The 26600-nt window shown below is 37.4% G+C and overlaps 1 protein-coding gene across 5 annotated transcripts in view; it reads left to right on the forward strand.

Annotated features, from left to right (window-relative positions):
* KYAT3 (kynurenine aminotransferase 3) overlaps window positions 1–26600 on the forward strand; it is a 63454-nt gene that overhangs the window by 27378 nt on the left and 9476 nt on the right. For all 5 annotated transcript variants that reach the window (XM_038541452.1, XM_038541453.1, XM_038541451.1 and 2 more), the window contains 9 exons: window positions 2650–2708; window positions 3224–3368; window positions 8280–8429; window positions 11114–11200; window positions 11984–12109; window positions 12207–12327; window positions 19842–19918; window positions 21681–21770; window positions 24962–25148. In XM_038541452.1, the coding sequence (XP_038397380.1) occupies window positions 2650–2708; window positions 3224–3368; window positions 8280–8429; window positions 11114–11200; window positions 11984–12109; window positions 12207–12327; window positions 19842–19918; window positions 21681–21770; window positions 24962–25148 (1042 nt within the window). The remainder of the gene's footprint in view (window positions 1–2649; window positions 2709–3223; window positions 3369–8279; window positions 8430–11113; window positions 11201–11983; window positions 12110–12206; window positions 12328–19841; window positions 19919–21680; window positions 21771–24961; window positions 25149–26600) is intronic.

Consider the following 26600-nt stretch of genomic DNA (forward strand, 5'->3'; position numbering starts at 1 on the left):
AATTGAAGGCCTTAAGAAAAAAAAAGATTAAGGTTCCCCCCGAGAAGAGAGACTTCTGCCTCTAGGCTGCCTTTAGCCTCTGAGCTGTAACACCCAACTCTTCTTGGGTCCCCAGCCCGCTGGACTGCTTTGCAGACTCCAAACTTGCTGGCCCCCACAAGTCGCATGAGCCAGTTCCTTGAATCGCTATATATATGCACATCCAATTGGCCCCATTTCTGTGGAGACACCTGATTAATACAGACACATACCAGTGAACAAGCTAGAACTAATCCTCAGTGCTTACAGTCTAAGGAAGGATACAGGTAAATAAACAGGAAAATTATGTGTTATATAATAAATGCTGGAAAGTACTCCATGTAATAGGAGAATATAAGAAGAGCATATAACCTTGACCTAGGGAATCAGAAAATACTCTCTGGAAGAAATGAAGTCTAACTTGAGAGCTGAAAAGTGGCAAGTGGATTAGGAGTTATTCAAGTGCAGAAACAGGGTGGTGGGGGGCAGGGATCAAATTGAGTATAGCATTCTCAACAGGAGCATTATTGCCCTCAAGGGGAGAAAATTGGTGCGTGGCAGGTGAAATCAACCATAGCTAATACAATGTTTTGTGACCTTGTAAAGCTCAACCCTGCCTTACAAAATCATACTTCTTATTCTATAAGGCAGTGGGGGAGATGATTAGAAAAAATATCTAAAAGGTCTCTTTATGGGGGTAGTGATGAAAAAGAGGTTGAAAAACATTGGTGTAGAAAGACCATTATGATAGAGGAATGATCTTATGTGAAGGTACAGAAGTAAGATGGAATATCTGAAATATTAAAATGGTTGAGGCATAGAAGTGAGAGGAATAGAGACCGAGAGGTTGTGAGAGAGACTGTTCTGGACATAAATTTTAAAATTAAATCTGGAAATGTGTTTTGCCTTCAATTATCCAAATATTTTAAGTAAAATTAGACTTTATGTCTAAATGATCTGCTGCAGACTTTGCTCACTTTTATATATGATTTTGTACTTTGTAGCCACATGCTAAATGAATCATTAAGTTTTAAATATTTTTTAAGTGAAAAGGACAATTGTTAAAATATCTTTTGCTGTCTGTCATTCTGGGATTTTTTAGTTTTATAATTGTAGTTTCTAGAATAGCATCATGTTCAGGTGGGTACTTAATCATAATGCTATTCTGGAAGACACTGTAACCTCTGGAGAATATGCATGTGATTTACTTCATTGGAGTTTCAAGGATTAAAAAATATGAGAATAAAAGATATTTTTCTTGGTTCCATTGTTGGAATAAAATGAGAACAATGATCTATTTAATAACCATTATCATTATCTTCTTCCCAGATTGAATTAAAATTGCTTTAATATTCTATTAGGAAAATCTTTGTAAAAATGCTGCCAATCATTTTTTTTTCCCTAGCAGCTTGTTAACAGTGAACTCAACGCTAATTCAGTGCTTTGGGGAGATAGTATAAACTTAATTTTAAGATCTAGAGAACTAAGAAATTGTATGCTGTACCATAATTTTAACTTTTAATATTTTTCAACCATAACCCTAGCTTGCTTGACGTAAGGAGACCCGATCTAAACATCTAATATACATTTTTTAGGAGGCAGCATTCTGGTAATATTTTTATAAGGTTTTATTACAGAAAAGACAGTATATAGAAATAGATCTGGGGCACCTGGGTACCAATTGGTTAAGCATCCGACTCTTGATTTCGGCTTGGGTTGTGATCTCAGGGTTGTGAATTGAGCCCTGTGTTGGTGGGGGAGGGGAGTGGAGGTGGGGAGGGTTTGTGCTCAGCATGAGTCTGCTTGAGATTCTCTCTCTCTCCCCCTAGCTCTGCCCTTTCCCTGCTCATACTCTCACTCAAAAATAAATAAATAAAATCTAAAAAGAAATCTGGGTATGTATTCCAGAGTAAAACTGCCTGGGTTCAAATCCTGAGTTGAATCTATTTGAGTTTAAATGTTACCAGCTTTTGTAAACTTGAGCAGGTGTATAAAGGTCTGTAACATTATCCTCTATACCTCACTTTGCTTGTATGTAAATTAGGGATAACAAGAGAACCACTACATAGAGTTGTTGTGAATATGAAATGAGTTAATTATGTACAACACTGAGAACAGTGCTTGGTACATACTCAGTACTCAATAATATGATCTCTTATTATTTGGGACTCTTTATTGAGTAGTTTTAAAACCTTTTTTTTTTTTTTTTTTGAGTGCTTCCTGTATGCCATACAAGGAGATTATTTGTGGAACTGTTAGGACATCTTACCTAAAACAATCTTCAGAGAATAATTCAAGGCATTTTTTTAAGCTGACCTTTTTTTAGTATCATTATTGTTCTCTTCAGTATATTTCAGGCCTTCAAACTGGCTTATTTTTTTAGGCTAGGATGAAATTTTTATTCTTTTGTGATAAACATCCAAGGATCATAAGAAAAAACAGCCCTTAGGGGAGTAGGTAGGAGATGATTCCACTTCAGATTTTTGCACTGGGGTCTGGCATTTGTCATTATGGTACTTCTTTTTCAATGGCAACAATAGGGAAAAGAGGTAGAGTTATCTATGATTTTCTGGCTTTTTTGAATTTTGATTAAAGAAATATTAAAAACCTTTCAATAATTATATCTTTCAGAAGATGTCTTTGAAAATTACCAATGCAAAACGAATTGAAGGCCTTGATAGTAACGTGTGGTAAGTGCCTTAGAATAAACAATAATAATTTGGTGAAGCTTTTTTCCTACACGTTTTGATATTCTTAGTTGGGAATTGTTAGCCTCCTCTATGGTCTACAAATAAAGACATTATAATTTATTCATCAAGTGAAACTGGAAGGAAGTTAAGAATCCATACCTGATTTATTCATCTGGCACATGTGCTAAGCCTGCAAATAAGGCAGAGAAAAGGACAAAGAACTTTCTTGTGATCCATGAGGAAGCTGGTACGGTTGAGGGAAGAAAATAGATGATGAAACTATGGGTATCATGAAATTGAAATTTGTAAGAAACTTTTAAGTTCATTAGTTCAGCTATCATTTAATGAGATAAAGTCATTTTGTAGGTGGTAAAGTTTTTGTTGGGAACTCACCTCTTTTTTATTTATTTGTAAGACTAAATGAGGTCTTAGTTTCTCAGTTTTATGTTAAGATCATGAGGTATAAAAAGCTAAGTTGGTAATTATTAATACTAATTAGTATTTTTTAATTTTAGGATTGAATTTACAAAGTTGGCTGCTGACCCCTCTGTTGTGAATCTTGGTCAAGGCCTCCCAGATATATCCCCTCCTATATATGTGAAGGAAGAGTTATCAAAGATTGCAGCAATTGATAGCCTGAACCAGTATACACGAGGCTTTGTAAGTATATGAAGACAATGTGGGGTATGAACTTGTATTTTATATTGTATTGTGTAGAATGTCATCCTATCACTTCTGTATACTTGACTTTCTGGGACCAGCTGTCCCAACCTGATAATCAGAGGAACCCCCACCATTGCCTTTTTCTACTAAAAGGAGCAGTTCCCAACTTCTAACCCCTCCTATCTTGGTCCTTCCTTTACTGCTGTTCTAGTGTAAGGTCTTATGGCAACAAGGAAGGGAGAGTCACCTCTTTTTTTTTTTCCAATTTATTTAGTATTATTATTCCAGTATGGTTAACATACAGTGTTATATTAGCTTCAGGTGTACAGTATTGTGATTCAGCAATTCTATACATTACTCAGTGCTTATCACTATGTGTACTCTTAATTCCCTTCACCCATCTCACCCGTGCCCCTACTGACCTCCCCTCAGCTAACCATCCATTTATTCCCTCTAGAGTTAAGAGTCTGTTCTTTGTTTTGTCTCTCTCTCTCTCTTTTTTTCCTTTGTTTTGTTTCTTAGATTCCACATTTGAGTGAAATTGTATACTATTTGTCTTTCTCTGACTTATTTCACTATAATTATACTCTCTAGCCCCATCCATGTTGTTGCAAATGTCAGGATTTTATTCTCTTTGATGGCAGAATAATATTCCATAATACATATAGTATATATACTATATACATGCACACATACATTCCATTTTATATGTGTATGTATATATATATAAATATATACATACACATATACTCTACATCTTCTTTATCCATTCATCTCTCTCTCTTTGTTTTTAGATTTTATTATTTATTCATGAGAGACAGAGAGAGGCACAGACATAGGCAGAGGGAGAAGCAGGCTCCATGTGGGGAGCCCGATGCAGGACTTGATCCCGGGACTCTGGGATCACGCCCTGAGCCAAAGAGAGACGCTCAACCACTGAGCCACCCAGGTGTGCCATCCATTCGTCTCTCAATGGACACTTGCACTGGCTATTGTAAATAATGCTGCTATAAACATAGGGTGCCTATATCTTTTTGAATTAGTGTTTTCAGATTCTTTAGGTAAATATCCAGAAGAATTACTGGATCATATGTAGCTCTATTTTTAATTTTTTTTAAATTTTTATTTATTTATGATAGTCACACAGACAGAGAGAGGCAGAGACACAGGCAGAGGGAGAAGCAGGCTCCATGTACTGGGAGCCCGACGTGGGATTCGATCCCGGGTCTCCAGGATCGCGCCCTGGGCCAAAGGCAGGCGCTAAACCGCTGCGCCACCCAGGGATCCCTCTATTTTTAATTTTTGAGGAACCTCTATACTGTCTTTCACAGTGGCTACATCAGTGTTTGCAGAGAATATTCTCTTGACACACATCATATTTTCTCTCCCATTAACACATGCAGCCTCAGCACTGGCCTCTTAATTAATATTTTATTTTCAGCTAGTTACTTTCTTCCTCTCTGCTTCTCTGCCAATCCCTGTACTTCTGTGATGAAATACCTAGGATATCCAAAGATCCCTAGATTCTACCAAAAAACTACCACAACTTACTACCACAATTGAGCAGGATTGAAGGACACAAGGCCAATGTACAGAAACCTGTATGCTAAAAATGAACAGCTGGAAAGTAAAATTTAAAAAAAATACCATTTACAATAGCATCCCAAAATGTTAAGTATTTGAACAGAATTTTTAAAATATATGCAAGATCTATACAACAAAAACTACAAAACTTTGAATGGAGTGGTATATGATATTCATGGATTGGGAAATAAAATATTGTAGTCAGTTCTCCCTAAATTGATCCTTAATGGAGTTTGGCAGACTATGGCCTTGAGGCATATCTGACCCAGTCTTGAATTTTGTAAATTAAGTTTGATTAGAACATAACCTATGCCCCTTTGTATTTTTAAAAATTTTTGTTTAGGGGATCCCTGGGTGGCGCAGCGGTTTAGCACCTGCCTTTGGCCCAGGGCGCGATCCTGGAGACCCGGGATCGAATCCCACGTTGGGCTCCCGGTGCATGGAGCCTGCTTCTCCCTCTGCCTGTGTCTCTGCCTCTCTCTCTCTCTCTGTGTGACTGTCAAAAATAAAAAAAAAATAAAAATAAAAAAAAAAACTTAAAAAAAAAATTTTTTGTTTAAATTCAATTTAGTTAACATATAGTGTATTATTAGTTTCGGGGTAGAATTATCAGTTGTATATAACACCCAGTGGTCATTACATCAAGTGCCCTCCTAAATGCCCATCACCCCACTCACCTCTCCCCCAGCAACCCTTAATTTGTTTCCTACAGTTTAGGGTCTCTTATGATTTGCCTCCCTCTCTGTTTTTATCTTCTTTTATTTTTCCTTTCCTCCTTCCCTTAGGTTCATCTGTTTTGTTTCTTAAATTCAACATATGAGTGAAATCATATGGTATTTGTCTTTCTGTGACTAATTTCACTTAGCATAATACTCTAGTTCCATCCATGTCGTTGCAAATGGCAAGATTTCATTCTGTTTGATGGCTGTATATTCCATTGTGTGTGTATACATACCACATCTTCTTTAACTGTTCATCTGTTGGTGAACATCTGGGCTCTTTCCATATTTTGGCTATTGTGGACATTGCTGCTATAAACATTGGGGTGCAAGTGCCCCTTTGAATCCGCACTTTTGTATCTTTTGGATAAATACCTAGTAGTGCAAATTGCTGGATCATAGGGTAGCTCAAATTTTAACTTGAGGAACCTCCACACTGTTTTCCAGAGTGGCTGCACCAGTTTGCATTCCTACCAACAGAGCAAGTGGGTTCCCCTTTCTCCACATCTTCACTAACATCCATTGCTTCCTGAGTTGTTAGTTTTAGCCATTCTGACTGGTAGTTTTGATTTGTATTTTCCTGATGATGAGTGATGTTGAGCATTTTTTCATGTGTCTATTGCCATTAGTATGTCTTCTTTGGAGAAATGTCTGTTCATGTCTTCTGCCCATTTCTTGACTGGATTTTTTATTGTTTTGGTATTGAGCTTGAAAGATTCTTTATAGTTTCTGAATACTAGCCCTTTATCTGATATGTCATTTGCGAATATCTTCTCCCATTCCCTGGGTTGCCTTTTAGTTTTGCTGATTGTTTCCTTTGCTGTAACCTATGCCCATTTTTAAAATATTTTCCAGTGTGATGGGAGATAAGCACTGGGTGTTATGCTATATGTTGGCAAATTGAATTTAAAGTAAAAAAATTAAAAATAAATATTTTCCAGTTTTTGTAAACATATCTGTTTTTATATTGGAATAAGCACAGGGGATGGCATTTGCACTGTCACCAGGCTGTGGATGACATTCGTCACCTCAGGGGAATGGGAAGGAAGTGTTGAGGAGAGATCATAATGATTTTTAACACATCTTTGCCTAGTTTTATTTATTATATGATGCATGCATTGTTTTTGTAATTAAAAAATTTTTAGAACACAGACCCTTATCATTCTGAGGAAAGATGTGTAGTGTTTATGGTGGCTTTCAGATCATCCTTTGCTAGAATTTGTTAGACCTGTGATTAAAATGAAATTCAAAGGAAAGTTTGGATTTCTGGGAGTGGTGACAATCTTCTCTTGCTCTTTTCACAAATCATGTATATTTTGTGGAACTTGAATTTAAGTAGTGTTTTTCTCTTGCTATTACTTTTAATTTTACTGGCTATGTTCCGTCACCTTCCCTATTATTAATTATACCCAGTTTCTCTAATATTATAATATCTCCTAATTTCAAAATATGAAAAATGTGCTATAGCTTTGTTTTTATTGATTTTAATTGGGTGAAGATCTGTGACATACTAGCCAACATTCTACCAAAGGTGACAAACAAAAGTATCTTTAACAAAACATACCTCCCTTTCATGTAAACTAGAATAGATAACTTAGAACAACCAAAGACTATTTTACTTTGTAAACCTGGGGTATATTCCACTAGCCTTCTTGTCCTGTGTCCTGACCCAGTTTATTCCTCCAGAGCCCTAGGTGCTTTGCAAAAAAGGCACATGCTCTGCACTTGGACTCTCACTTGCAACTGACAAAATATGAAGGTGGTTCTCCAAAAGCAAAAAAAGGAGCCACATGCTAGGCAGGAAAAATAAGAAATACTGACTTCAATGCCAAATAAGACAAGGAGGAGAAAAGGAAAGGAAAAGAAAGAGAAAGAGGGGGAGAGCAGCGAACATAGAAGAAGAGAAGAATCGAGGAAGAGCTAATCAAGGAGTTAAGACATCCTACATGCCTCAGACTTTGCGCATTTATATTCTTTTCATTCCTCCTGAGGAACATTGTTCGCTTGGATGAATCCTCCCCTCTAGGCTATCACAGTGGTGAAGAATATCCTACTTCCTCCTAACATTTACTCTCACATGAGCACTAATGTGCATTTCTTTGAGGAATTTACTTTGCCCTCTCTGCATAGTCCATTGGTTGGCATAATAGCCTCTCTGGTAACATGGAAGAATAGATTCAGGATATATAGACAATGCAGGTTTCCTTCTTTTAACTGGGGAAAAAGTCCAACTCTATCCAATCTGATTTAATTATTGTCAACAATAAAGTAATTGAATGTGATTTGATTGCTATCAAAAGTACATTTGATACTGAAGTCAATTTTTATCAAAGCAAATAGGTTGGAACTTTTTAAAATTCCAAAACCAATTGGTTAATAGGATTTTTATTAGTCCTTAGCAAGTTTTTATGACCATTGATGTAGGAATCCTCTGAAAGTAGGGGAAAATGTTTTTTATTTCCATTAAAAAATACAAATTTTCTTTGGATAATTATAAAGATAAAACCAACTTTTAAAAATTCTTTCATTTTAGATCCAGAATACTTCCAGGTAGATCCCATAATCAAATTCAAGGGTTTTTTTTTTCTTCTTTTGTACTCAACAGGGTCATCCATCACTTGTGAAAGCTTTATCCTGCTTATATGAAAAATTTTATCAAAATCCAATCAATCCAAATAAAGAAATCCTTGTAACAATAGGAGCATATGGATCTCTTTTTAATGCCATTCAAGGATTAATTGATGAGGGAGACGAAGTAAGTATATTAATATTATCATCTTACCTATATCAATCGTTATCATTTATACTGCCTTTGAGTCTTTTACTTATTTCACACTCTATTTTTTTCCACACTCTATTTTTAATAATTTTTGAAGTATAGTACACACAAGTAAAATTCATAGATACTAAGTATTCAGCTTGATAAATTTTTTACATGTGTATATTTATATGTGTGTGTGTGTATATCCATGTAACCACATACCAGATGAAAATACAGTACATTTCCAGCACCCAAAAGGCTCCCTTTTACCCCTTCCTAGTTTATATTCTCCCAGAGGTAACTACTCTTCTATCTTCTATCACCATAGGCTCATTTTACCTGCTCTTTAACCTGATATAAATGGAATCACACAGTATGTATTCTTGAACAGCTTCTTTCATTTATCATTATGTCTCTGAGATTCATCTATTTTGTTGCATGTGACTCGTTCTTATATTTACAGCCTGTTTAGATAAGGGTAACTGGAAGGGGCTAGCAATGATGGGGAAAATGGCTCTTTCATTTGCACTACTAAAATTACCCTTATCTGAACTCAATCAGCAAGCACTTGGTTAGTGTGTTTTAGTGCCTGGCATTGTTAGCAGCACCATGTGTAACAAAAAAGGATGAGTGATTTTTGCTTTAGTGCTATGACCCACATGGCCCCAAATTCAGTCTCTGCTCCCATGTCCCCATTATCATTCCAATACCTCTGCTTCAGTATTTTCTGACCTCTTCATTCATTCAGAAATCACTGAGGATCTCCTGTACTAGGCACCATGGGAGATTTTTTTTTAAGTCTGTGTGGAAGGAGTTTCCCACTAGTAGAAGAGATACTGGCAAACTGGTGAATAGGAATGCATGTAATAGTAACGGAGAATGTGTAAGTTATGGTGGTGATGGCTCTGCTAATGCAGGCCTGGAAAACTCCAGAGAGGCATTGCTTAAGCAGAGTCTGAGGAATGAATATTTACCCTGATCTGTGTTGTTGTTAATTCCTTTCTTTGAGCTCTCGCGGCACTTTATCTGTGCCTCTTATATAAAAGATACTGCTATTAACTTTGTATTATGTTATTCTTTTACATCTCTAATTCCCTCTACTATGCCAGACAATAAACTACTTAAAGAAACATCTTAAGGAAGTATAGGTATACTTTCATATACGTAATCTCCTTTAATCCTGTAAACTAGTTGGAAGTTTTATCTCATTCTTTGATGTTGTTAATCCTTTGTTGCGTCCTCCTTCTGCACTCTGCTGGAGCATCTAGAGGCTCAGCCCTTGACCTTCTTTTCTTTGTTCATTCTTCCCTGATCACTGTATCTGATCACTTTCTATCACATTGACCTGTTTTATATTCTTTATAGCATTTATTAGTATCTGAAATTATCTAATTTACTTCTGTCTTTTCTGGTTTATTGTGTCTCTCTGTAGAATATAAGTTCCAAGGGAACCAGTTTATTGCTGTACTGCCAGTCCCTAAAATACTCAGTGTTCAGTAAATACTCTTTAAAAAAAGAGAGGGGAATTATTCCCGTCATAAAAATAAAGAAATTACGGCAAAGAGTGTCAAGTATATTCTTTCAATTTTACCTCCTTGCCTCCCCAATTTATTTTCCTTTATTGAACTCTCACTTCAAATCAGGCACTGTGTTTCTCACCAGAGTTCAAAGATAGGTCATCCTGGTCCCTGAGAATTTCACAGACTAATTAAGAACTTACAGTCCACCTGAGGGAAGGATCTCTTCCCAAAGGGAACAAACAAAGATTCTGAAATCAAGAGTCGACATTCAACCACCTGAGCCACCCAGGCACCTCAGCATTGTTATTTATACAAGCAAATTAAAAAAAAAAAAAAAAAAAAAAAAAAAAAAAAAAAAACTTCTAGAATTCAGAAGACTCCCAAATAGCCATTAAAATAACAAATATTAAAACTATAATAATATGAAATTTTCGTGAAATATTACTAGCTTTAAAAAGAGGGGCACCTGGGTAGCTCAGTTGGTTAAGTACCTAACTTTTTTTTTTAAGGTTTATTTATTTATTTATTTTTTTAAGGTTTATTTATTTTTAAAGATTTTATTTATTTATTCATGATAGACACAGAGAGAAGCAGAGGCACAGACAGAGGGAGAAGCAGGCTCCATGCAAGGGGCCTGATGTGGGACTCAATCCTGGGTCTCCAGCATCACACCTGGGCCAAAGGCAGATAGATGCTCAACCGCTGAGCCACCCAGGGATCCCCAAGTACCTAACTCTTGATCTCAACTCAGATCATGATCTTAGGGTTGTAAGATCAAGCTCCCTATCAGGCTGGACATGGAACCTGTTTAAGATTCTCTCTCTCCTGGACAGCCCGGGTGGCTCAGCGGTTTAGTGCTGCCTTCAGCCTAGGACCTGAACCTGGAGACCGGGGATCAAGTCCCACGTCGGGCTCTCTGCATGGAGCCTGCTTCTCCCTCTGCTTGTGTCCCTGCCTCTCTCTCTCTCTGTGTCTCTTAAAAAAAAAAAAAAAAAAAGTCTCTTCCATTTGGCCGTTAGCTCCATGAAAACAAGGAAGGCCAGCTTTTTCACTGCTGCATCTCAGCATGTAGTATGATACCTTACACATAGTAGGTACACAGATTTTTTTAATGAATGAATAATTGATATGTTATTTTCTTATTTGGTTTTATTTTAGGTCATAATAATAGTGCCTTTCTATGACTGCTATGAGCCAATGGTGAGAATGGCTGGAGGAACACCTGTTTTTATTCCCCTAAGATCTGTAAGTTTGCCAGTACCATTCACATGCTTTAAGGTGTTTTGAAAATATATATAATTACTTTGTCCCTGATAAAATTTCTACTTTGTTTACATTTTGGGATTTATTATGTATCTCTACTAGGCTAAAGGTAATCAACATCTTCAAAAGGGCAACTTTTATTACTTTATCCTGTGTTTGCTATGTGTCTCTGTTGTATTAGCATTCATATTATATGTAATGTTATCTTTTGTAGTTATGTGGCTCCCCCACCAACATGAGCACCACCAGCTCAGAAACCATTTCTAACTCACTTTTATAGCACCACTCCCCAGTGACTAACAGTGTATGGTGTATGCTGGGTGCTCCATAAATGCTTTTTGAATTCTGAATGAAGTGATTTTTAATTTTTTTTGCTATTATTTTTAGGAATTTAATAAAGTGTGCTACACTGTCTTTTAAAAAATCTTACTAAAATAAATAATACATGAGGTGAATCACAGACTCTTATATTATACTAAACATGTTAACCATAGTTATAGCTGGCTCCTTTGAAGGAATACAGATACTTTAACAGCTGTTTATGTGGACAGAGTTTATTTTCACATTTAATATGTGTGAGCATGAGACTCAAGTCCTCTTGGGCTCCCCAGGCTTAGTGATTTCTGTTTATTTTCTTTGTTAGTCATGTATTCAGTTACCTTTGCCTTACCTTTCTCTAATATTTTTCCCAGTTAGGTTATTTATTTGTAAGACAGCAAACATGAATTAATTGAATTAAATCACATTTTGATTCTTAATACTTAGAAACCTGTTGATGGGAAAAAATGGTCTAGTTCTGACTGGACTTTGGATCCTCAAGAACTGGCAAGTAAATTTAATTCTAAAACCAAAGCCATTATACTGAATACTCCACATAACCCCATTGGTAAGGTGAGTCTTTGATCTCTTTTTACAGCTTCTGACCTATCATTTTCTCACATGTTTAATCATAATTGGCTCTGCTCTCTTATTTTCTTTATACATATAGGTATATACCAAAGAGGAACTCCAAGTAATTGCTGACCTTTGCATCAAATATGACACACTCTGCATCAGTGATGAGGTTTATGAATGGCTTGTATATACTGGAAATAAGCATTTAAAAATAGGTACTGGTTATTACATAGAGTCACAAATCTAAATGTGTTTGGGCACGTGTGGAACAACTGATTGGAAAGGATCCCAGAACAGCTTTAAAATAGTCCTTGCAATGGGTAGCTGTCCATATGAGCACTTAAATGGTATTTGAATAAATGATGCTTGAGTGAATTAATAAACAGATTGAAGAACAAGGAGTATAAACTAAGGGGAAGAGATTTTTGGATCATACTATAAAGCTATGAAACCAGAGAAGTCATACTCTGAGCTATATCCTTGGCTTTTTATCAAGAATCCATCTATGGCTTGGTACATAAGATACAGGGAGCTTACTTGTTCCCAAGCAGGACTGTCTATGCTGAGCAGTTTGCCAAAATGCCAAATCAACAAGAGAAAATTGCAGGGCCAGTAAGCTATTGCTGCTTGATCCTTGATTCTTGGCTGGGAATTCTTCATCACTACTTGGCCATCTCACAAGTGCTTCAGTGTCTTCTGGAGTTGTTCAAACTGATATCAACTATAAGACTGTATGCTAGGCTGCAGACTTTGGATCTTTGCACTTGCCCTTCCAATGCCAGAAACACTTTTCCCCCTAGATATCCACATGGCTCAGTCTCTCACTTCCCCCAGGGTTATTCAGATGCCAGTTTTATGGCCACACTTAAGATAGTTACAAGTTTTCCTTCCAGCATTGCTTTGCTTTTTTTTTTCTTCCTGTTCTGTTTTTTTCCTTTATAATGAATGTGAAGATCTATATTGTTTACTTCTACGTGCTAGAACATAGTGATTTCTGTTTGTTTTCATGTCTTCTGAATCTCCAGTTTCCAGGAGAGGATCTTGCACGTGATGATGATCAGATGATCAGAATGCAACTGATGAATAAATGAATAGAAATGCAAAAGGAAAGGGAAACTAAAATCACTGTCGCAGAAATCAATAAATAAAAAAATTAGTGCACTTATATATCAATAGTTGCATATATCATAATTATCCCTATGGTGCATTATAAATTGTAGAAATAGGACAAAGCAAGTGCTTGAGGGGATCAAAAAAGGAGTGGGCAAAAGATGGAATTTGTTTAAGCAGAGAGGTAGAAAGAAAATTCATTATCAGATATGAGGCAAGGAGATATAACAGGTCAAGATATAGCACGAGTGGTTTATAAGAATATAACAGGCACAGATGATAATGGAAAAGTAGAGGTAATTCGGACAGCCTTGAATATGAGAACAGAGCTTAAACTTGTGGAGGGGGTCAATGGTTCTGAAGCCCAAAGCCTCAATAGAGAGCACCTCAAAGCCACAAAGTTCACATCTTGAAATAAGGATATATTGTTTCTACCACAAGAAGCAGTTTTCCTAACAGGAATATAATAATTAGAAGAATTCATTAGGGGCTCCTGGGTGGTTCAGTGGGTTGAGCATCCAACTCTGGTTTTGACTCAGGTCATGATCTCAGAGTTGTGAGATTGAGCCCTGCGTGGGGCTCCATGCTTAGTGGAAAGCCTGCTTGAAGGTTTTCTCCCTCTGTCCTTTTCCCCGGTTGAGCATGCAAACATGCTCGCTCTCTCGCTCTCTCTCCCTAAAATAAATATTTTTTTTTAAAAGTCAGTATAAGGGCAGCCCGGGTGGCTCACCGTTCTAGCGCTACCTTCAGCCCAGGGCATGATCCTGGAGACCTGGGATTGAGTCCCAAGTCACGCTCTCTGCATGGAGCCTGCTTCTCCCTCTGCCTGTGTCTCTGCCTCTCTCTCTCTCTCCCCCCCTCTCTCCATGTCTCTCATGAATAAATAAATAAATAAAATCTTTTTAAAAATTTTAAAAAATGAAAGTCAATATAAGAATCACAGTTCAGGGATCCCTAGGTGGCGCAGCGGTTTGGCGCCTGCCTTTGGCCTAGGGCGCGATCCTGGAGACCCAGGATTGAATCCCACATCAGGCTCCCAGTGCATGGAGCCTGCTTCTCCCTCTGCCTGTGTCTCTGTCTCTCTCTCTCTCTGTGACTATCATAAATAAATAAAAAGAAAAAAATAAATAAATAAAATTAAAAAAAAATAAAAAGAATCACAGTTCAGGGATCCCTGGGTGGCGCAGCGGTTTGGCGCCTGCCTTTGGCCCAGGGCGCGATCCTGGAGACCCGGGATCGAATCCCACGTCGGGCTGCCGGTGCATGGAGCCTGCTTCTCCTTCTGCCTATGTCTCTGCCTCTCTCTCTCTCTCTCTGTGACTATCATAAATAAATGAAAATTAAAAAAAAAAAAAGAATCAGTTCACTGCATATTTATAACAAAGAGCCATTGAAATAAATACATCAGAGGTTTTTTTTTTAATTTTGCCATTAGTATTCACTTGCTATAAATGTTCATTTGTTTCACTGATGGTAGCATATGCTATCAGGTAAATAGTACTTATTTTAAGTGCTAAGAAAATTTCACGGAAGAAAACTTAAAATTGATTTTAAAAGAATTATCCACATTAGTTTGATCACCAAAGTTCTAATGAGCGTACTTTGAGGACTGCTACAAGAGGTGTGCCAAGGCAGGGGAATTGGTTATGTGATTGGATTTGTTTTATAAAGCTAAAAACCAGTATAGGTGAGGATCTGAAATGAGTCAGATTTGCTAGCAGTAGGGTTGATGCTTGTGGGTTATTTAATAGTCAAAACAATGGGCGGGGGTAGGACAGAGTATAGCATTTGTAGATGGGAAGGGAACAAGCAGGTATGATTCTGAGACCTCTGGTCCGGCCCCCTTGGCAATGATGAGGCTCTTAAGCAGAGGTGGAGATGTGCTCAGGAGGAGATCTGTGAGGAGTAAGGAATACTCCTGCCTCTCCTGCTTTAGTCTTGCTAAGTTTTAGTGTCTGTGAGACATGGAGATGTCTGGAGACAAGTGGAATTATAGGCCTGATAGGATCGAATTGTGAGGGGAAACAGTTTTGTCAGTCAACAAAATTTTGTTGATGGTGGAACCCACAGAAGAGCATTTTGTCAGGAAGACTGGATAAACAGAAGACAGCCAGAGATTTGCAAGGTGTGGTGGTGCTTTGACACAGCAAACTGCTGTTATGTGTCAAATTGCAATAGAGTTCATCTTCACCCTTCTTTTCGATGATCTCTGAGGTCATTTGAACTATTTCTGGGCGAAAATCAGATCAATATGGACAACTAATTTTTTGTAATTTCAATAATTAAGCAGAGAGAGGAATAAGCATCTAATTTCTTTTTTTTTTGCATCTAATTTCTGAATACAGTTTTTATTTAACATAAAACATATGTCCATGTCTATGCAATAATCCCTCAAATCTTTAGAGTTTTAGTTAACTCAGTTTAGCAATATTTTTCCAATAGATAACTTTAAATGATCTTGGGAACCTGGGGGGCTCTGTCAGTTAAGCATCTACCTTCAGCTCAGGTCATTATCCTGATATCCTGGGATGGAGTCCTGCATCGGGCTCCCTGCTCACCAAGGAGCCTGCTTCTCTCTCTACCCCTTGTATGTGCACACACTCTCTCTCTTTCTCAAATAAATAAAATCTTCCTTTAAAAAGTTTAAAAATAAAGATAAATGATCTTGAGATTTATTATTTGAACCTTTATTACACTGTTTAAACCTCATGTTATAGAAGCCATCATAGTAGAAATGTAGCAGATATTACTTGCTGCAGATATCAAGACATACATTTTTAACTCAGAATTTTTAGTTGTTGTAACAGCCCATAAGCAAAAAAAAAATTATTTAGAAAGTACAGTTTGGTTCCATGAAAACTTAGCTATTCTATCAAATACAGTGGCCTTTGTTACACGAAAGATGCAAAATGGCTATTTCATCAATTTGCAGAGTGTGATAGTATTTCTTTAATATAACACACTGAGGCTTTCTAGCCATACATCATGAATTAACATCATCCTCATGCTTTCACTGAGAGTTTTCCCTGGGGTAGCACTCATCCTCGTGTCTCTAATCTTTATCTGACTTCCACTGAAGCCTAAGCCACCTGTGAATGACTCATCTAGCTGCCATGGCTGATTTAAGGATCATGGGTCATAGATGAGAAGTGCAAAGAACAATTAGTTGCCGTTCAGATATAAATGCGAGCAAGCATACCAACACTATAACTGGTGTTTTGGGTTTGGTTTTTATTTTGTTTTTATATATTCATTTAAGTAATCTCTACACCCATTGTGAGGCTTGAACTCACAACCAAGAATGCCATGCTTCTCCAGCTGAGCCAGCCAGGTGCCCCTAGCTTTTTTTGTTTTTATTTTTGCTTTTGTTTTTAAATAATCACAACACCCAACATGGAGCTTGAACTCACAACTCTGAGATCAAGAGTTGCATGCTCTACCAACTGAACCAGCCAGGTGCCCCTAGGCATTTTTTTAAATGATCAGACCTGCAGTTTTTTTGTAAAAAGGTCTGTAGATTCACAGACAATGCTGTGGTATTCTGCTCTGTTTACATGAATTTCTGTAGCTCCCCAAATCTCTGAGATGGAAAGGACATGAACATCCGTATGTTTTAAAATTCCTTAGGGCCCTTTTTATTGAAGTAGTAGAATTTGTTCCTGGATCAGATTCTTGATTCAAATGATCTCTCCTGGTTTCTGTAAAATAACCTTTCTGACTGAAAGGTTAACAAAAAAAAAAAAAAAACCCTCTCTAGAAAAAAATTCTATTAATACATTGATATTGATATATGAATCTTCTAGCATCTGGATAATTAGTATAAAATTCTTTGTAAGTTATTCAGTTGATCAGTTTACTGCTGAATAAAAAAGACATCCACTCTCAGATGGCTAAAATAATCATCCAAATGACTTAACCCTTTCTTAAAAAATATTATGCCTATAACTTGATATTTTCTGGAAAAAAAAACTCTACAGTTGACATGTAAGTAGTTTTGATTCCCTTTGTATATAATTTATCACGAAAACATGTTAGGACTGTGTTCATTTCTCTGGGTGATTATTATTTTCAAAGAATTTTTTTTCTAAATATTGTTCTTATTACTAGACCTTCCTGGTTTGGGATATATATTATTACTTTCTTTTTTTATTCATTCATTCATTCATTCATTCATTCAAAAACTTTATTTATTTATTCATGAGAGACACAAAGAGAGAAGCAGGCTCCCTGTGGGCAGCCCATTGTGAGACTTGATCTCAGGACCCCAGGATCATGACCTGAATCAAAGGCAGATGGTCAACCACTGAGTCATCCAGGTGCCCCTCGTTTATTTTTTTGAGAGTGTGCAAGCGACGTTGTGGGGGGTAGGGCAGAGGAAGAAGGAAAGAGAATCTTAAGTAGGCTCCACACTCCGCATGAAGCCCCATCCAGGGCTTAATCTCACAACCTTGAGATCATGACCTGAGCCAAAATCAAGAGTTGGACACTTAACTGACTGAACCACTCAGGTGCCCCTATATTATTACTTTAAAGAAGGTAATACTCTGCATTATATGTCATTTATATTTTTCTCCCATCAAATAGGTGGGACATGTATCATGAAATTCTTCTGGATTACTTTGGAAGACTAGAAATGTCCGAAAGTTTGAAAGGATATGATAATTAATATCAAATGTTAGAATATTCTTTCTTCAAGTCAATCCTCTAAATATTTTCATTTATCTTTTTGTTTTTTTGTATACTCCACAGAAAATACAACCATAACTTTTTGGATTTATATAATATTCCTACCTTTACAAATATTGGCAGATGTTTCACAGTGGACTGAGATTATGTATGAATCCATTTTGGAAATTTCTTTAGCTACCGTACATTTTAGTAGGCACTTTACTTGCATATGAGACTAAGAAAACCGTAGCTTAGATATGGCTATTTGTTTTCTCTTTGTGTTTACCAACACTCTTAGAACAACATAGGTGTTTCTACTGTACGTCTAAAAAACAAGTGAAAAGCTCATGGAATTGCATGTGAAGAATTTCACAACTAAATTACCTGAGGAATCCAAAGAGCAGTGTAGGTAGCATTCTCAAAAGATTAACAAGGGCATCATTTATCAATGTCCAGCAAAAATCACAAGCTTTTACATTCTGTACCTCCATGACTTTGTTACCTTCATTCCCTTTATCCCAAATACCTTTCTTCCCCTTCTGTGACTGGCAAAGTCTATATGGTCTTCCGTGTCTCAGCTCAAGCATCACCAGCTGCAGAAAGCTACTCCTAACACCTTCTTCTGTTTTTGTGTGACAGTTCATGTGATTACAGAACTTATCTCACTGTATTATGATTGTTATTTTACTTTTCCCCTTCCCCCACTAGACATTAAACTCCTCTAGATCTGACTTAGTCCCTGGCACCTGGTCATTGCTAATTAGTGTTTGATAAGTTATTAAGTACAGGAACGAATGATTTGGTTAAAGATATCAATCAACTTGAAAACCTTTATGCAGTCATTTCTCGTTATATGTGGAATCCATATTTGTGAATGCCCTACTCACTGAAGTAGATTTTTAACCCCAAAGTCAATACTCTTGGCACTTTGTTCATAGACATACAGAGAGGGGTAAGAAATTGGAGTCACCCGATACACATGTTCTCAGTTGAGATCAACAAGGCAACACTCTGCCTTCTTATTTCCACTGATACATAAACAAGTATCCTTTTCATGGTGATTTTGTTGTTTAAAATAGACCCTAAGTGTAGTGCTGAAATGCTGGCTAATATTTCTAAGGGTAAGAAGGCCATGGTGTGCATTGTGGAGAGAATAAGTATGTTAGATAAGCTCCTTTCAGGCACAGATTCTTGTGCTCTTGGCCATGGAGATATTAAAGGGTGATACCCAAAAGGTATGGGCTTCTTTTGGGGTGAAAAAAATATTCTAAAACTGGTTGCCCAGCTCTGCAGATGTACTAAAAACCATTGAATTAAACAGTTTCAAGAAGTAGATTTTATGGTGTGGAATTTATGCTTCAAAGGTGTTAGCGAAACATGCATACACCACACACGCGCATGCACACCCAGATTGCCCTATCCCCCAGAGTTTCTGATTCAGTAAGTCTCGGATGCAGTCCAATAATTTGCCTTCCATACTAGTTCCCCACTGGTACTGCTATTGCTGGTGTGGGGACCACATTTTAAAAACTATTGCCTTAGGAATCCTCGAGAAACAGACTCAGAAAATGGGCAGAGTAGAGGTGAGTAAACAATAGCCAGGACCCACAACCAAAACATTGCCACAGGAAGAGAATATTGAATGCGCAGCTACCACTGACACTGAGCCCTGGGTGCCACAGCTTGTGTGACCACTGCTGGGAACCCTGCTGACTGACACTCCTGCCCCTGGAAGTAATTTTGCTCCTTAAAATTATCTAATCTATCAGATATTACAGTCTTTTAAAGCACTGTAACATTTTCAATTGTGTTTGGGTTAAAGTTACGCGATATTTTAAAAACCTATTGAAATATACTGATTACTCTATGGTTACATTTTTAGATTATACTGAATATATATTGACTGGAAAGCAATTACTTAACCTTTTTTTCCCCTCTCTTTCCTATTTAGCTACTTTTCCAGGTATGTGGGAGAGAACAATAACAATAGGAAGTGCTGGAAAGACTTTCAGTGTAACTGGTTGGAAGGTAAGATGCAAAAGAATGTAATTGCTTTAAAACAGGCATGTATTTTATTGCTTATAGAGTTTTTGTATGTGTGTGTTTTAAATGGGTATATAATCAATTTACACAAGTTTTTAGACTTAGACTTTGATCTTTTCCTTATTATTTACTAATTTAGCTTTCATGTTGGCCTTTATCCTTTTTGAGACCTGATCGTTTTTTTATTAAGAATGTTTTTATTTGGGACACCTGGGTGGCTCAGTAGTTGAGCATCTGCCTTCAGCTCAGGGCGTGATGCTGGGTCCAGGGATGAAGTCCTGCATCAGGCTCCTTGTGAGGAGCCTGCTTCTCCCTCTACCTATGTCTCTGCCTTTCTGTCTCTGTCTCTCATGAATAAATAAATAAAAATAAAGATTTTATGTCAAGTTCCAGTTAGTTAACATAAAGTATAATATTGGTTTCCAGTGTACAATATGGTGGTTCAGCACCTCCATACAACTTCAGTGCTCATCACAAGTGCCCTCCTTAATCCTCATCACCTATTTCACCCACCCCCACCTACCTCCCCTCTGATAACCATCTCTTTGTTCTCTACAGTTAAGTCTGTTTCTTGGTTTGCCCCTCTCTTTCTCTCTCTTTCTCTTTCTCTCTTTTCCTATGTTCATTTGTTTCGTTTCTTAAATTCCACGTGTGAGGGGATCCCTGGGTGGCTCAGCGGTTTAGTGTCTACCTTTGGCTCAGGGTGTGATCCTGGGGTCCTGGGATCGAGCCCCACATCGGGCTCCCTGCATGGAGCCTGCTTCTCCCACTGCCTGTGTCTCTGCCTCTCTCTCTCAGTCTGTCTCTCATGAATAAATAAATAAAATCTTTAAAAAAAAAAAAACAAAATTTCCATGTGCGAGTGAAATCATATGTTATTTGTCTTTCTCTGACTAACTTATTTCACTTAATACTGTCTGGCTCTGTTCATGTCATTGTAAATGGCAGAGAAAATAGGTAATTTTTCATTTTATAAGTAATAAACTAATGGCACTCGTTTCTTTGCAAAGAATGTTCAGATTATTGCATGTTAATATAAAAGGAGGAAAAAATAATAATAGCTAATATTTTGGCACTTATCATGTGCCAAGTTCTAAGTGCTTTACACATGCTCATTCTCATGATGGCCTTATGAGGTGAGTATAACTTATTTCCCCTGTTCTACAGGCAATAAAGCTACTACAGAGAAGTTAAGTAAGTTGCCTGAGGTTATATTGCTGATCAAATCAAGCCAGCGCAGGCAGTCTGGCTTCAGAATCTGCGAACTTGAGCCCTGCACTATGTAATACAATAGCAATTTACCTAGTTGAAACTTGGCTGTCTGCCAACTGGCATCTCCTGCACATGGCCAAGAAGCAGGGAGTATCAAAAATGGAGCCTGCAGAACCAAGTTATGGAAGAGTCCCTACGGCCCTCATCCAGAGTTACTTTTATCTAGTTCAGATAAGCTTTGTTAACAGTTTTTAGACCTTCAGAATATCAGAAGTAGCAAATGAGGAAAGAAAAGGGTAATAGCGATTAAGGATACTGTTTACCTTCTGAAGGCAAGGTTTAGTCCAGTGGGAAACTTTCCCACTAAAGAACAGTGTTGCAATGATGAGTAAATACTAATACTGCATTACTTTCATGATGTGAACATTTTAGGCTTGCCTATATTTAATAATTACATTAAGCTGAGCTACTCAGATCTGATACAGCCAGTTAGATTTGTTTTTTGAAATCTGCTTTTTATCTTTTCCTTTTCCAGCTTGGCTGGTCCATTGGTCCTAATCACTTGATAAAACATTTACAGACAGTTCAACAAAACACCATTTATACTTGTGCGACTCCTTTACAGGTAGGTTTTATGGTAACTTGGGATTGAAGCATGGTCTTTTGGTAAAGGTGTTATTTTTATGCTGTGTATTCGAATTGGCTTAGTTCTGCCCATGATGACCTTTTGAGGCAGGCGGCTAGTATTGTTTGGGAATTTAGGAGCAGACATGTATTTGTTGCTATCAAGAATAGATTTTTTTTGTTTATTTAAATACATCAAGTTTTAACTCTGAACCCTCATACATTGCTGGTGGGATTGCAAAGTGCTGCAGATTCTGTGAAGGACAGTGACGACACCAAGCAAAAATATAGATGTGGATACCTCCCAAAGCAGTAATCCATCTTCTGGTAGTTTACCCAGTGGCTACTATCTGTACACATAAGAAGCTCTGTATGTATACAGCCATTTATTGCAGAAGATAGGAGTTAGTCATTATCCATCTTTAGAATTAATTAAACAAACCATGGTTTATCCAAACATTTACATATAATGTGAATTTTGTATTAGTTTCCTATTTTTCTATGACAAATTGCCACGTACTTGATGGCTTAGAACAAATTTTTTGGCTTAAAGTTCTGGAGATCAGCAATCTGAAATGGGTCTTAGAGAGCTAAAAACAGGGTGTCTGCATTCTGGTGTTCCTTCTAGAGGTTGTACGGGAGAATTTGTTCCCTGTCTTTTCCATCTTCTAGGGACTGCTCACATTCCTTGGCTCATGATCATATCATTCTAACATGACTCTGACTCTTGTGCATAGGGACAGGGGTGGGTGCAAGACTTTCTAATGTATATCTTTTTAACACTGTTTCTGTGTTTTTAAAAATATATTTATAAAACAGGGATCTATGTATCATCATTCTGTGAATAATTAGAACACCAAAAGAAAAAAAAAAAGTCTTTTTCTGGAAGGCAGTTAAAAGGCCAAAAGAGGATTTTGGCTACAGTGCTAAGGGGGTAACATACAATATTAAATCGAGTAATCTTTGAAAGCCTCACTGAGAAGGTGACATTTGAACTATGAACTGAAGCTTAAGTACTGACATGGGTTATGTAGGGAAGAACCTTCCAGACTATGAGAACAACAAGTGCAAAGGCCTTGGAGTAGGCAGGCTGGCTATCAGTTTGCATCCACAAAAAGCACAAGAGTGGGATGGGTTGATCAAAGGACAAGAGTGGGAGGAAATAAATCAGAGGGGTAGCTGGGACCCAGATCAAATAAGGCCACATTTGTCACTGTAAAGGCTGAGTGAGATAGGAAGCCACTGGAGAGTTTGAGCACAAGAGTGACATGACCTAACTTGTACTATCAAAGGGATTTGGCTACTTTATTGAGTCAGAACACTGTTGAAGCGATCCAGGAGAGAGACAGCAGTGACTGAACCAATACAGGGATGGGGAAATGGTGGGACGTGATTGGGTTCTGAATACATTTTGAAAGTAGAGTTGACAGTATTGGCCATTAGTCACATGTAGGGTATGAGAAAGAGAGGGAAGTCCTGCATAATACTATACTTAGGAGAGATGTTTATGTCTCTTGAGCTTTGACTTTTCTAGGGCAATATCTCCTGCTATGGGGAGTGAATAAGTTGCTGAGAAAAAGAAAGATGCAGCTAAGAATCTGGAACACCTTTTCCTGACCCATCTGGTCCTCCATTTTAGCTAAGTGCCTGGCGTTTTCCATGTACTCAGATGACTGTTTGGAAACGGGCTCAAGCTTCCAGGGGAATCACAGATTCCTAGGCTGACACAGCTTGATCCTTATTTATCTAAGAATTTGTTAATCCTGGGAATTATTAATTCTTTTTTCCTGCTGGCTTCTTTTAGCATGCAGTCTTCGCAGTGATCTTACCCTTCACTGTCTCTCCATGTCATCTCTTACCATGTTCTCTTGCTACTCTTCGGCCACACTAGACTCCGTTCTCTCAACAGAACAGACTGTTGAAAAGGTCCTGCCTTTTTCATGTATTTGTTTCCTTATCCCTCCCATTTACCTCTCCAGTAAACATTAACTGGAATCTCCGTAAAGGCAAGGACCATGTTTATCTTGTTTACAATTATATCCCCAGTTTTTAATCACAATGCCAGTATTTAACATTGGTATTCAGTCCGTGTATATTTACTGGGTGAATGAATTTATCCTTTAATTCTTGATATTTCTTTGTTCTAATAAATTTCCTTAAAATTTAGCCACTTTGCTTCATTCTTCTACCTCAACTATTCCAGGTTCTTTATTATTTGCTTATGTCTCCTTTGCACTGAGAACCAGTATTTCTAAGTCATTTCGTTCACACTCTCCTATCAAGCTTCTGCCCTTCTGCTTGTACAGATCCTTGCTCTTTATGCGTGTCCTGAATCAGACTTCTTTATCTTTCCCTGACCTGTTGCCTTCTCAGACACCTACCTGACCGTTAAAAGCATCAGTTTTTTCCCTTGGCCCAGTTTCTCTCCTGCCACTTCTGACTTTCCTAAGGAATGATAGAGAAGTGACTCCTGGGGTGCCTGGGTGGCTCAGTCAGTTAAGCATCTGCCTTTGGCTCAGGTTGTGATCCCAGGGTCATGAAATGGAGCCCTATGTCAGGCTTCCTGCTCAGTGGGGAGTCTGTTTCTCCCTCTCCTATCCACTTGTCCTCATTTTCCCTCTCTCTCTCCTCTCCCTCTCTCTCAAATAAATAAATAAATAAAATCTTAAAGAAAAAAAAAAAAAGAAGTGACTCCCCATACTCCGGACACTCTTTTCTAATCGCTAAGGTACTTAGATAGTTCTGGGATATGAATGATTAGAATTCAGATTAGAATGGCATACCTATGGGGAGCTGAGTGGGTCAGCTTTTATTTCCCTTGCATCCTCCAAGGTAATGGGAACAAGCTGGCTAGTTCATCATTTCTCTGGTCATCTTTCAGACTTAGATCTAGCATGTCATTCTACAGCTCACCTCAACGGAAAATAACATATCTTTTCAATTCCAAGCAAGCCATCTTTATACAATACCTCTTCTTCAGTTTGAATCTTCATGGCTCATTCTCAGTTCTTTACATCAGATTTAATCATTTACATGTAACTGATTCCTCCATTAATTGATACAGTCTAATATAAGCTCACAGGAATTCAACTCTAATTCTCTGAATGACTTCAGTCTTTATTATACCAAGAAACTCAGCAATAAATAACATTACCATATTTCCTTTCCACATGTTTCGATCTTAACATGCAGGAAGCCTTGGCTCAAGCTTTTTGGATTGACATCAAGCGCATGGATGAACCAGAGTGTTACTTTAATTCTTTGCCAAAAGAGTTAGAAGTAAAAAGAGATCGGATGATACATTTATTTGAAAGTCTTGGCCTAAAACCTATAGTTCCTGATGGGGGATACTTCATCATTGCTGATGTGTCTTTGCTAGGTTAGTAAGAATTTTTATTATTTCAAATATATGGAAACTTACAGGTGAAACTATATTAGAATTAGGGAGTAAAGATTGGTGTCAAAGCTATATCAGCTTTTTATCTACAGAAAAATGGCTTTTTGTAATGCCAGTGTGTTTGTTTGTTTTAATAATCATCTTGAGTTTTAGGTCCCTGACCTTAAAGTGATTGTTAACATGGCTATGGAGTCAGTTATTTTAGGTATTCTATTAAACATAGAATTTGGGGGATCCCTCGGTGGCTCTGCGGTTTAGCGCCTACCTTCGGCCCAGGGCGTCATCCTGGAGTTCCAGGATCGAGTCGCACGTCAGGCTCCCTGCATGGAGCCTGCTGCTCCTTTTGCCTATGTGTGTCTCTGCCTCTCTCTCACTGTGTGTCTCTCATGAATAAATAAATAAAATCTTAAAAAAAAAAAACACATAGAATTTGCTATCATCTTGTTCTTACGTGTAATTACAGGAAATAATATATGAACCCAGTGTTCCTTTGAGTAAAATTTTAGTTTCCTTTTTACTTAAGAAAAATAAGATTACTAGAATGTTGATGCTATCAGAGACTGTTTGCTATTTTAAAATATACTGAAATCTCAGTGTAGAGCTGGGCAGGTGGGAACCCCCTGGGTGCCTGTGGGGTTGTAAAAATAAAAAAAAATTTTTTTAATTAAAAAAATACATATATATATACACACACACACACACACACACACACACACTGAAATGAAGTAAAGAAGGAAAATAACGTTTATTCAGACTCTACTACATGCCTAGCATTTTCAAACACATTTTTGAAGTAAGCTTTGTTAGCTCCATTTTTAAAGATGTGAAGACTTGGGAAGTTTTAAATAACTTACCTGAAGTCACAGAACTAGATTCCAAATAGTTTTGTCTCCAAAAAGCAATCATCTTTATATTACCTAAAGCTGTTTTATGTACTTCTGACGTGCCATACTAATCTACAATTAGAAGCATGAAACATTTTGTATAGAACTAATTTTCTTAAAAAAAAAAAAACTATAATGTAATAATAGTACATTTAAAAGCATAATTTACTCTGACAGAAGTTATAGCCAAATAGTTTAAGTTTCTTTCTTTATTTTTCTTTCTTTCTTTCTTTCTTTCTTTCTTTCTTTCTTTCTTTCTTTCTTTCTTTCTTTCTTTCTTTTTCTTTCTGTATTCATTCATTCATTGATTCATGAGAGACACAGAGGGAGAGACACAGGCAGAGAGAGCAGCAGGGTTCCCACAGGGAGCCCAATGCAGAACCTGATCCAGGAACCCCGGGATCATGCCCCGAGCCAAAGGTCAATGCTCAACCGCTCAAGGGAGCCCTGCAGGCATCCCTTGTTTTAAGTTTCTAATACAGTAAAGTTAATATTCCACTGAACTTGAAAAGCCTTTTATATACCAAATTTCATAAGGCTGGAAACTTTT

This window comes from Canis lupus, chromosome 6 (genome assembly GCF_011100685.1).
Source record: "Canis lupus familiaris isolate Mischka breed German Shepherd chromosome 6, alternate assembly UU_Cfam_GSD_1.0, whole genome shotgun sequence".
NCBI classification, from domain to species: domain Eukaryota; kingdom Metazoa; phylum Chordata; class Mammalia; order Carnivora; family Canidae; genus Canis; species Canis lupus.